The 12,730-nt window shown below is 39.7% G+C and overlaps 1 protein-coding gene across 1 annotated transcript; it reads left to right on the top strand.

The window, feature by feature from the left end:
- Positions 1–256: 256 nt before the first annotated feature.
- Positions 257–8,889, top strand: LOC128382759 (NLR family CARD domain-containing protein 3-like; the record flags this gene model as incomplete). The annotated part of the gene is made up of 8 exons (XM_053342771.1): positions 257–314; positions 439–531; positions 1,112–2,906; positions 3,855–4,028; positions 4,456–4,629; positions 5,884–6,057; positions 6,322–6,368; positions 7,473–8,889. Coding segments are annotated over 8 exons (3,072 nt in total), but the record flags the coding sequence as incomplete, so codon positions are not given.
- Between the last annotated feature and the right edge of the window lie 3,841 nt (positions 8,890–12,730).

Below are 12,730 nucleotides of genomic sequence, written 5' to 3'. Positions count from 1 at the left end.
GTGAATGTTGGATCATCAGGTTCAGAACAAGCCAACCAAGTTTCCATGTTGGAAAGGGCAATGCAGTTTCAAAGCCTCTTTTATTAAATATGATTTAATGATCTTTCTATAAAACTGAACTGAATAGATACCACACTTGTAAGAACATATTTTTATGATTTATATTTTCTATTTCTGTCAACTGTTGTTTATTCATTCAGAGGTTCTTGCTGAGGCAGAGGAGAGTGACAGACAGGGTGAGATGGCGAAAGAAAACACAGACTCGGAGGGAAGAGAGGAGCCCCCACTGACCTCTGGCCCAAGTGGACCTCCAGGTTACCACCTCCATACATTTAGTGTTGTATCTATATGTTAAACTGATCATGTAGAAATCACATTATAAAACCTTTTACAACATTTTTCTTCTTCACCTTGAAGTCTGACTCTGATTTTTTTTAGGTGATTCCCAAAGACATCAACAAACCCAACAGACAGACTCAGAGAAGAAGAGAGAGGATCCCCCACTGACCTCTGGTCCAAGTGGACCTCCAGGTATATCAACTCTCTCACGTCTTACACTAACCCTAACCCTAAACTGAGCTGAAAAGTAATACTCTTAAAACAATTCTAGTTTGTAGGTAATAATCTGTGTCTGTTGTTAGCATGTGGTAGTCAATGTACTGCTCACTCTCACGTATTTGATGATCTTCTTTTCCTCGCTATCAGTTGGTCGCACTCCAAGCAGCTTACAGACTTTGCTGGTTTGGAGACATAACTTTTACATGGTCTTTTACTGATCTGTAGTAGGACTCTGATATTCTTGTGTCCCAAAAGTTAAAGTTAAATTTTTGTTCCACTACAGCTGTTTTCTTAAGCAATAGCGTAAGCAGTAAAAGCTCTCTTTGGAATAATGTTCATGAAGTTATAAGATCGAAAGAAAAACACAAACCATGTACTGAGAAGAGAGATGAGGACAATAGATCCAAACTGCAGAGTGACTGACCTTGTATTTTATTAATTTAACATGTTGGATAAATTCGACATTTACTGATGTCTCAAGATATGGAGGAAAATATGTTCATATATGTATTCTTCAAATTGTCAACATATCTTATTTATTGTGTTCATACAGAAACTCCTGCTGCAAAGTGTCGACGTAAACTCAAGTCTAACCTGCAGGAGAAGTTCCAGTGTCTGTTTGAGGGGATCGCTAAAGCAGGAAACCCAACCCTTCTGAATCAGATCTACACACCGCTCTACATCACAGAGGGAGGGACTGCAGAGGTCAATGATGAACATGAGATCAGACAGATTGAAACAGCAACCAGGAAACAAGACAGACCAGAAACAACAATCAGACAAGAAGACATCTTTAAAGCCTCACCTGGAAGAGATAAACCAATCAGAACAGTGATGACAAAGGGAGTGGCTGGCATTGGGAAAACAGTCTTAACACAGAAGTTCACTCTGGACTGGGCTGAAGACAAAGCCAACCAGGACATAGACTTCACATTTCCATTCACTTTCAGAGAGCTGAATGTGCAGAAAGAGAAAAAGTACAGCTTGGTGGAACTTGTTCATCACTTCTTTACTGAAACCAAAGAAGCAGGAATCTGCAGGTTTGAAGAGTTCCAGGTTGTGTTCATCTTTGACGGTCTGGATGAGTGTCGACTTCCTCTGGACTTCCACAACACTGAGATCCTGACTGATGTTACAGAGTCCACCTCAGTGGATGTGCTGCTGACAAACCTCATCAGGGGGAAACTGCTTCCCTCTGCTCGCCTCTGGATAACCACACGACCTGCAGCAGCCAATCAGATCCTTCCTGAGTGTGTCAGCATGGTGACTGAGGTCAGAGGGTTCACTGACCCACAGAAGGAGGAGTACTTCAGGAAGAGATTCACAGATGAGGAGCAGGCCAGCACCATCATCTCCCACATCAAGACATCACGAAGCCTTCACATCATGTGCCACATCCCAGTCTTCTGCTGGATGACTGCTACAGTTCTGCAGTCCACCATGAAAAGCAGAGAGGGAGGAGAGCTGCCTAAGACCCTGACTCAGATGTACCTCCGCTTCGTGTTGCTTCAATCCAAAGTCAAAAACAACAAGTATGATGGAGGAGCTAAAAAATATTTACACTGGAGTCCAGAGAACAAGAAGATGATTGAGTCTCTGGGAAAACTGGCTTTTGAGCAGCTGCAGAAAGGCAACCTGATCTTCTATGAATCAGACCTGACAGAGTGTGGCATCGATATCAAAGCAGCCTCAGTGTGCTCAGGAGTGTTCACAGAGATCTTTAAAGAGGAGGACTGTGGGATGTTTCCGGTGTTCTGCTTCATCCATCTGAGTGTTCAGGAGTTTCTGGCTGCTCTTCATGTCCATCTGACATTCATCAAGTCTGGAGTCAATCTGCTGGCAGGAAACACAATCATATCCTGGTTCACTGAAATGCTTAGGAGCAAATCAACATGTTTCTACCAGAGTGCTGTGGACGAGGCCTTAAAGAGTCCAAATGGACACCTGGACTTGTTCCTCCGCTTCCTCCTGGGTCTTTCACTGCAGACCAATCAGACTCTCCTACGAGGTCTGATGACACAGACAGGAAGTAGCACATACGCCAATCAGGAAACAGTCGAGTACATCAAGAAGAAGATCAGTGAGAATGTGTCTGCAGAGAGAAGCATCAATCTGTTCCACTGTCTGAATGAACTGAATGATCGTTCTCTAGTGGAGGAGATCCAACAGTACCTGAGATCAGGAAGTCTCTCCACAGATAAACTGTCTCCTGCTCAGTGGTCAGCTCTGGTCTTCATCTTACTGTCATCAGAAGAAGATCTGGACGTGTTTGACCTGAAGAAATACTCTGCTTCAGAGGAGGCTCTTCTGATGCTGCTGCCAGTGATCAAAGCCTCCAAAAAAGCTCTGTAAGTACACAGATAGTTTGATTTATTCATCATTATTTAAATATTCTGCTACAACTACTTACTTGTTTTTTATATTTCCTCTGTTTATTTAACCTCTCAGAGAGAAGCTGTGTAACTCTTCAAATTTTAGAATTTTCCAGTTTGTCTTTTTTTGATTCACAAACATAAACTCTGACTGAGACAGAGAAACTGATCTTTGCTTTAATAACATGTAATGTAGATCATTACATACTTCAAGTTCATTTGTATATCACCTTAAACACTACATGGTTGATCCAAAGTGCTTCACACAAAGGAAGAACACACAAAAAACACAATTTTAAAAAAGGAATCTGAAATAAAAATACATGGTCATTATATATATATATATAGTGACAGTCAGATACAGTTAAAAGCTAGGTAGTAAAAGTAAGTGTTAAGGGTTTTCTTTAAAATGTCAATAGTGGAAGAGAGTTCCACAGCAGCAATGGAGAAGGGCCTGTCCCTAAAGCACTTAGTCCTGCATCTGTGGACAGACAGGAGTCGCTGGCCAGATGACCTAAGTTCTCTGCTAGTGTGGTATGAGACCAGGAGTTCTGTTAAATACAGAGGAGCAAGTCCAATCAAGGGCTTATAAACAATTTGTAGTAATTTAAAATCAATTCTGTAGTTAACAGGAAGCCAGTGTATGGCAGTGATGTGATCCCTCCTTTTTGAGACGGATAAACTGGACTGCGGCATTACAAAGTATAATGATTTACAGTAATCAAGACAGGATAATATAAAGGCATGAATGGCTTTCTCCAGGTCAGCAGTGCATACATATGTTTATCTTATATCTACATGTTTAGAATAGAACAGCAAAGATTTTAACCAGTTCTGGGAAGAGAATATATATCATCACCAAAAGTCCAGAATCAACATTTTAACAAAGATAATTTATTTTTTGTTTCATTATTGTATCTCCAGGCTGACTGACTGTAACCTCTCAGAGAGAAGCTGTGCAGCTCTGTCCTCAGTTCTCAGCTCCCAGTCCTCTAGTCTGAGAGATCTGGACCTGAGTAACAACAACCTGCAGGATTCAGGAGTGAAGCAGCTTTCTGCTGGACTGGAGAATCCACACTGTACACTGGAAACTCTCAGGTCAGTTCAAATCACAGTTTGTCTTTGGTATATTTTTCTAAATTATTAGGTTCAGTCTCTCGAATGTCCGGATTTCTGGTTCACAGAAGTTTTCCACCAGGGTTTTATTATTCACAGGAAAGAAAATGTTTGAATATTCCACTTTATCTTTCTTTGATTCAGCTTCATATTCATGGCGCACATACATGAGTACTAGCTGAGACAGAGAAACTAGTTTTTGCCTTGATATAATGGGATTTAGATCATCACATATCTGTTTATCATTGATCCTCATATTGAACTGTCATGTCTCCAATATGTTTAGAATAGAACAACGGAGATTTAAAGTAATGTTGAGAGGAGAATTTTTATCCAGTATCATAAAGAGTCCATAATCAACTTATTTATCAAAGTTAATTTATTGTGTTGTTCATGATTGTATCTCCAGGCTGACTGACTGTAACCTCTCAGAGAGAAGCTGTGCAGCTCTGTCCTCAGTTCTCAGCTCCCAGTCCTCTAGTCTGAGAGATCTGGACCTGAGTAACAACAACCTGCAGGATTCAGGAGTGAAGCAGCTTTCTGCTGGACTGGAGAGTCCACACTGTACACTGAAGACTCTCAGGTCAGGATCCATCAACCTGTTCAAGAGATTGAACAAACATTTAACATCTGAATGATTTCATAAAATATGAAATCTTTGTAGGGTTGTCTCTGCTGACATGATATGCTGGACAGAATTACTTTCTATGCATATTTGTATTGTTTAAATATTACTGATGATTTTACAGGTCCACAAATTAAATTTTAAATATGTAATATTTAGCAAATAAGTTCTATAAATTTACTCAAACATTCACCCTTTTCATTCTCTGGATGTTGTAACCGATACCCTCTACCGGTGTGGATACAGACCCGGAACATGGCTGTTCTGTAACCTCTGACCTAAGTTTTGAACAGGTCTCCTACTAACGGTACAGATGTTCCCTAAACACTTCTCATGCAGTCGATGGGTAGATGCTACAGTTTACCAACGATCCCTAAACATCTTCTCGGCTGCACAGAGAAGTTTGTAGTCTCCTTCAGTTACTGCAGCAGCTACTCAGACAGCTGTGAGGACAAACATGAGTTAGTTTAAAGAGTAAAATAAACGTTTTAATGTCAGATTTACAAAGGTTAAAGCGAGTGGAGCCGGCGTGTTGTCAGAAAGAGAAAACTGCTCAGCTGCAGTGCGGCTGTGCATTTCCCACCAAATTAACTTGGATTATCCTGCTGAGTTAGCCACCTGAGGCTAGCTGGTTAGCATGAAGCTTCAGTTCCACCATCATTTAATGCTGTGTTAGTTTACCTTGAAAGGTGCTGAAGCAAAAAGCCAGTCAGGATATAATGTTTGTGTCATGTGATGAGAATATAGCTGATGCTGCTAAGCTTGTTAGCCGCTAACCACTGTAGGCTTCATTGTAGCCTAAGCTAAGTGCTACATGCTAAGCTGCTGTTGTAGTCCTGGGAAAGCGCATTCATATATTATTTGTTCCGGTTTTTAATACATTTCTTTATTATTGTGTTGATTTAGTGGAGTTTTAAAAAAACCTGAAAAGTTGACACAGCACTGTGACAAAAGTGCGTCTTTATTCTTCCTTTTGGCAAAAGCTTCACTCTTCATAAACACATTAGAATGATTTGAACATTTGGATCACAATGACGAGGTAAAAACATGCTGCTGAATCTTCCCATCTGGCTGGATGCTCAACTTTCTGGAGCTCCCTGATTCACTTCATCTTTTAGTGAGTTAGTATGGAGACAGTTTGTTGTTGTATGTGACTGCACACAGCAGTACTCTCACACTGTGTGACATGTGTGTTGTTTTGTGTGTTTGCAGCCTGTCAGGATGTCTGATCACAGAGGAAGGCTGTGCTTCTCTGGCCTCAGCTCTGCGGGACAACCCCTCCCATCTGAGAGAGCTGGACCTGAGCTGCAATCATCCAGGAGACTCAGGAGAGAGGATCCTGTCTGCTGCACTGGAGGATCCACACTGGAGACTGGACACTCTCAGGTATGGACAGACAATGTGTGATAGAGGAGGAAGACTTTTTCTTCTTTCTAACTGAAGTTTCCTGCAAATGTTGAAAGTTAAACCTGATTAGATTCAATCAGGGTTTCAGAAGGATTGGGATAGTGGATTCAGATTGGATCAAAGTGTATGAAAGCCCAACCCCACATTAGAAGAGAATAATAAAACAGTAGACTAGAGCCATGTAACGTCCATGTTAGCATGCTGAAAGAGAACGTGCTGCTCTGACCCCCCTCCTCCTTTCAGCCTGCAGCCTGCTGGAGTCCGATGGTTGACACCAGGTCCTTGGAGGTGTAAGTCTGCTTTTATTTTTATTCTTTATTTTATTGTGAAAAACAAACAGGAAGCATAAAGTCAACATTCAGACTGACAACCAGAACAGAACAACAAAAACACCACAAAAAATAAAAGAACTCAATAAATAAAAACTCATAAAACATGAAATATCTGTGTGTTTGTGTGTGTGTGTGTGTGTGTGTGTGTGTCTGTATGTGTGTGTGTGTGTCTGTATGTGTGTGTGTGTGTGTGTGTGTGTGTGTGTGTGTGTGTGTGTGGGTGTCTGTCTGTGTGTGTTGTGTGTCTGTGTGTGTGTGTGTGTGTGTGTGTGTCTATGTCTCTGTGTGTGTGTGTGTGTGTGTGTGTGTGTGAGTGAGTCTCTGTGTGTATGTGTGTCTGTGTGTTTGTCTGTGTGTGTATGTGTGCCTGTGTTTGTGTGTCTGTGTCTCTGTGTGTGTGTCTGTGTGTGTATTTGTGTGTGTGTGTATTGTGTTTCTCTGTGTGTATTGTGTGTGTGTGTGTGTGTGTGTGTGTGTGTGTCTGTATATGTGTGTCTGTGTGTGTATTTGTGTGTGTGTGTGTGTATTGTGTTTCTCTGTGTGTGTGTGTGTGTGTCTCTCTCTCTGTGTGTGTGTATTGTGTGCCTGTGTGTGTCTCCGTATATGTGTGTCTGTGTGTGTGTGTATTGTGTGTCTCTGTGTGTATTGTGTGTGTGTGTGTGTCTGTGTGTGTGTGTGTGTGTGTTTGTCTGTGTGTGTGTGTCTGTGTCTCTGTGTGTGTGTCTGTGTATGTGTGTGTGTGTGTCTGTATTGTGTGTCTCTGTATGTGTGTGTGTGTGTATTGTGTATTGTGTGTGTTTGTGTGTCTGTGTGTGGCTCTGTGTGTGTGTGTCTGTGTTTGTGTGTGTGTGTGTGTGTGTGTGTGTGTGTGTGTGTCAGTCCTACTGAGGATGATGATGATGTCATCATCAAACAGATGATCGATCAATAACCAGATGTCAGTCGGCCATCTTGGACAGTACATAACTGTCCAAGATGGCCGACTGACATCTGGTTAGAAACAGATGATCAATAACTGATCAATAACTGATCAGCTGTATTGTGTCTCGTTCTCTCCATCAGATTTCTGTGAACTGGAACTGGATCCAAACACAATGAACAGAAAACTCAAACTGTCTGATAACAAAAGGAAGGTGACACTTGTGGAGGAGGTTCAGTCACATCCTGATCATCCAGACAGATTTGATTACTGGCCTCAGCTGCTGTGTAGAAATGTTCTGACTGGTCGCTGTTACTGGGAGGTCGAGTGGAGCGGAAAGGTTGATGTATCAGTGAGTTACAGAAGAATCAGCAGGAAAGGAAACAGTGATGACTGTTTGTTTGGAATGAACGATCAGTCCTGGAGACTGATCTGCTCTGATGGTGGTTACTCTGTCTGTTACTCTGTCTGGCACAATAAGACAGAAACACGCATCTCCGCCTCCCCCTCCTCCTCCTCCTCTGTCTCTAACAGAGTAGCAGTGTATGTGGACTGTCCTGCTGGCACTGTTTCCTTCTACAGAGTCTCCTCTGACACACTGATCCACCTCCACACCTTCAACACCACATTCACTGAACCTCTGTATGCTGGGTTTGGGGTCTACTGGTCTGATTCCTCGTTGTCTCTGTGTGGTTTGTAGGAAGGAGAGTCTCCTCCTGTCAGAGAAACGTTCTCATGTTATTTAGTACCAACCTGATCTCTCACTGGTTGTAAATAGAGTTTGTAAAGCCAACATGGTTTCCACATGACTGACAGTTAGTTAGTCAGTCACATATATCCACATTTAAAAAGCTGTAAAACAGAAGCTGATTTTCTCAGAGCAGATATCTCAGTCTGTTAGAGGACTGTTTGGAGGTTGGGAGGTCGTGGCTTTGATCCTTATGAGTCTCAGTCAATGTTCAAGTCCAACACCCAAAGTGAAACTCAGAAGCTCTCAGAGAGAAAACCACCAGCGGCTCAAAGTTTACTGAAACGTCAAGTTGTGAGCGAGCTTTTTAAACATGTTGGAAGAGTTTAGCCACTAACTATAACACACATAATGACAGGAAGTATCTGCTGGCCTATAGAGGAACTTTGTTCTTTCTCCTCTTATTTGCTTTTTTAGCTTCTTGTTCAATGACTTGTTTTTTTAATCATATAGTGGATTCAGAAACCAACATGTTTTTATGTGTCTCTACTGGATGTGCATGTACAGCTGTCAATCAACATGATGATTCATCCATTCATCCATTCATAGTTTTGTCTCTAAAATGTCAGAAAATAGTCAAAATATTGTGATTTTTAATCATTCAGTATTTTTAGCTGCTAACATTCAGTATCAGCAGCAGATGACTTTAATGTCTTGGATGAAAAGACAGAAAGGAGAAGTGAGTCGGCTTATTCAGTAGAAACGCTGACTGAGCTAACGGACACTTTAGCTTTATCAACTGGTCCCAAGTCTGCGTCCCCAAAAGTAGCCTAAGCCTGAACACACACACACACTCAACACACTCCACAAGATGGCTGCCGAAGTGGTTGCTGTGATTTCACTCTCCACAAACGATTACGAACTTTAAGGTAATCTCAAGAAAATGAAATACAACGATAAGCTTATGTCGACTATTCTTTATACACTGTCTTTTTGCTTTGCACAAACTAAAGAAAATATCATGAAGGAAAAAGCAGAAAGAAAGACAGATACAGGCCGAGCTCAACACAAGCAATACAAAATATATAGAAATAAGTTGACAGTTATATTGAGACAAGCTAAAAGAGATTATTATAATAAAAGGCTATTAGAAAATAAAAATGATATTAAAAGTATCTGGAAAATTCTGAAGGAAGTAATTGCCAATAATCCAGAGCACACAAGTAAACTTAGTAGCTTTTACATTAATGACAGCAAGGTGGTCCTAAAAAACCTGAAAGAAGTGGTGAATGAATTTAAGTCCTGTTTTGTAAATGTTGGGCTGAATCTTACAAAAACTATTAAACAACATAATAATGGACAAGCAGAAGGTGGCTGGGATGGGGAAAGTAAAGTACTGCAATCTATTTTTGTTGGAGAAGTGAATGAGACTGAAATAATTTGTATTGTGACAATTTAAAAATAAGACTTCAACAGACAGTGATGGGATTGACATGATCATTATTTAAAAAACCATTGACTGTATAATTAAACCTTTAACTTACATTTTGAATCTTTCCTTTTGTACTGGTATTTTGCCAGATAGAATGAATATTGCTAAAAGTTATGCCACTCTTTAAAGCAGGAGATAAACACAGTTTCACTAATTATAGACCATTATTGTCACAGTTTTCTAAAGTGTTGGAGAAACTGTTAAAGTCAATCTGGTTTCCGTAAAAATCGGTCCACAAGTTATGCTTTAATGAAATGAATAGACGAAATGACCACAGCAATAGGAAGCAAGAAACATTGATTTTAAAAAAGCGTTTGACACCATTGATCATAAAATTCTTATTTCAAAATGATATTCATATGAGGTGAGGGGCGTGGTTTTAAACTGGGTACAAAGCTATTTAGATAATAGAAAACAATATGTGCACTTTTCTGGTAATTATATCAGATTTATATGAACATTGATTGTGGAGTCCCCCAGGGTTCAGTCTTGGGGCCTAAACTTTTTAATTTATATGTTAACGAATGTGAAGTGTCAAAATTACTTCAGTCTGTGTTTGACTTTTTTTTTTGTTCAGGTGATGATTTTAAAAAGTCTTGCAAAAGGTAAAGAAAAGGAAATGGTGAAATTGAAAAAAATGGTTTGATGAAATTAAGTTGTCTCTAAATTTTGAACAAAAGTAAGTTTATGATTTTTGGCCATCAAAGAAGGGAGGCGAATATATCACTTCCTTTAGAAGGAGTTTCAATGGATAGAGTCAGAATTTAGGTTCTTAGGTGGAATCATTGATGATACATTGACATGGAAAGCTCATATAGCTCAGGTAAAATCAAAAGTGTGTCAGAATATTTTAGTTCTGAATAAGGCTAAGTACGTGTGTTCTGTTTTAGTTGTAAAAAAGCATTTAATCTATTTTATTTCATTGTGTGTAGATTCAAAGGGTACAACAGTGCCACCTACTGACGCTTTTTGGTAGTGTGTTAATTTGTAAGAAAAAACTTTATTCATCATGTGTGACATGGCAGAGAAAAGACATGTGGCAGAGCATGTGCTAGCATTCTTGCTTACATCTGTTTGAGGTTGCATCGTTGGTATGTATGGTTGTTATGTTAGTATTCATATGCTTTTACTTGCATCTTATCACTCCTGTGTCAAATTAATCATTGTTTGGTCTTTGGAGATGTTTTATTTTGCACTTTGGAAAGTATAAGTGGCTTTTTATTTGTAAATTCATGCAAGTGTAGGTAATATTTCATTTTGCTTATTTTCATATTTTTAGAGATGTAACGTACATTTTTTGATTGTATTGTGTGTTTTCCTTTTTAGTTTCACCCTCCACTTCTGACAATAAACCTGTTAAAGATGCAACAGAGTCGTGTTTGGACAGAATAACGTGTTATATTATAAAGCAATGAAGTGAGAGTTATTTATAATGTGGCTTATAGAGAACACACCAGCAGGTTATTTATTGAATGAAGATGATTGAAACTTGATGATTTGGTGAAACTACAGACACTCACAGTCATGTTCAGGGCAGGATGTAAAGTATTACCAGAGAATTTGTGTATTTTTAGTTCTAATAATGAAGATCAAAGCAGGACATTTAATTTTAAGCACCAATTTGCACAAACAACTTTAAAGCAGATGTGTATTTCTGTTTCTGGCGTTAAGCTGTGGAATTCCTTAAAGATGGATTTAAAGGGTTGCTTGAATATATTTCAGTTTAAAGAAAGAATGTTTGCATTGTATGAACTAGATAGGATTTATATTGTGTGTAAAGTGTTGAGACAGATCATTTATTTCTTTCTCTTGTGATGGTAATGTTGTATTGAGTAACTGTAATTAGGCAGACCATCTGTTTCTATTGTTTAAATAAGAGTTTCTTCTTCCTGCTCCTTTTCCGTCATGGAATATGATTCAGATGATAGTTGTGTTTTTTTTTCTTTCATGTTTGTTTGTTTGTATGATTTGAAAATTGCCATGATCGGAACAAATAAATAAATAAATAAATAATGAGACTTCCTGTTTGTTTCCACATTCACGCTCAAAGATTAAGTTTTTATTTTATATGATTCATTTTATTATGAGTCAGACGACGTTTGTGCGTCATGTTCTCTACTAATGTGACAACAACATAAAGAGAAAAAACTATTTACATGTTTATTGGTGTTTAATTGACTGAATGTGAATGAAAGTGAAGCTTCCTCTCAAAGTGAGTCAGTGAATGTAAATGCTCCTCCATGCATCATGTGTGCTGCTCTTCACTTCACTGCAGCTTCATGTCGCCATCTAGTGGACTGATAGTAGAAGTGCAGCAGCTGGTGGCAGCTTTCTCTGTCTCACTATTATTACATCATCAATAAGTTAGGGCTGGCTGATGTGGCCTGAAAAATAAATGTGGATTTCTTTCAAGCTTTGTGTCAATCATGATTTGATGGATTTGAAACGTTGCATATTTTTCAGTGAAGCGAGTTTAATAGAAGAGCTGCAGCAGCTGCACACTGTCATCAGTCTACATCAAATACAGTTTATCCCTCACAGCTGCTGACTGCTACTCTCTCCGGGTCTCAGCAGCTATCAATCCGCAGTATTTCTATTTGTGACGGAGCTGTTTCTAACTCACGACAAGCTCAACAGAGCAGATCGCACTAGACAGGAAGTCAGACACAGAATCGGCATAATAAAACTTCCGTCTTTCAAAATAAAACAACCCGTGCAGCCTCCCGATCGTATTTCAGCAACAAACAGGAATAAAACAGTCAGATAAAGACTCCATCTAGCTACGTAGCTACTGACACATGACATCAGCACAAACATCAAAGAAAATTATCAAATCAACCAAAATTGAGCAAGTTAACAAAATCGGGCCGTTTAGTTGTGCTGCTACTAAAGTAATTACGGTAGACTAAAGGCACTCGTTCGGATTTGATTGGGCTGCCGTAATTACTCTATTAACAGTGCAACTTCATTTTAAAGGCAGATTTCTCTCCCAGAGCTCCGCTGCTGTAACGCTCCCGGTATGAGTTGACACCGGGCAGAGGACGGAGCTAAACCGTAGCGCTGACGGACCCGGTGGAAACCCCCAGCTAGTATCAGATGCTTCAGCTGAGTAGATCATGTTCATCCAGTTTGAGTTGAATAATCAGTTTGAGCGCAGAAAGCTCAGAAAAGTGTGCTCACTGATGTATCTGCTGTTTGTGTTTCTGATATCTGCTGACTGG

This window comes from Scomber japonicus, chromosome 21 (genome assembly GCF_027409825.1).
Source record: "Scomber japonicus isolate fScoJap1 chromosome 21, fScoJap1.pri, whole genome shotgun sequence".
NCBI classification, from domain to species: domain Eukaryota; kingdom Metazoa; phylum Chordata; class Actinopteri; order Scombriformes; family Scombridae; genus Scomber; species Scomber japonicus.
This window is presented reverse-complemented; position numbering and strand designations above follow the sequence as displayed.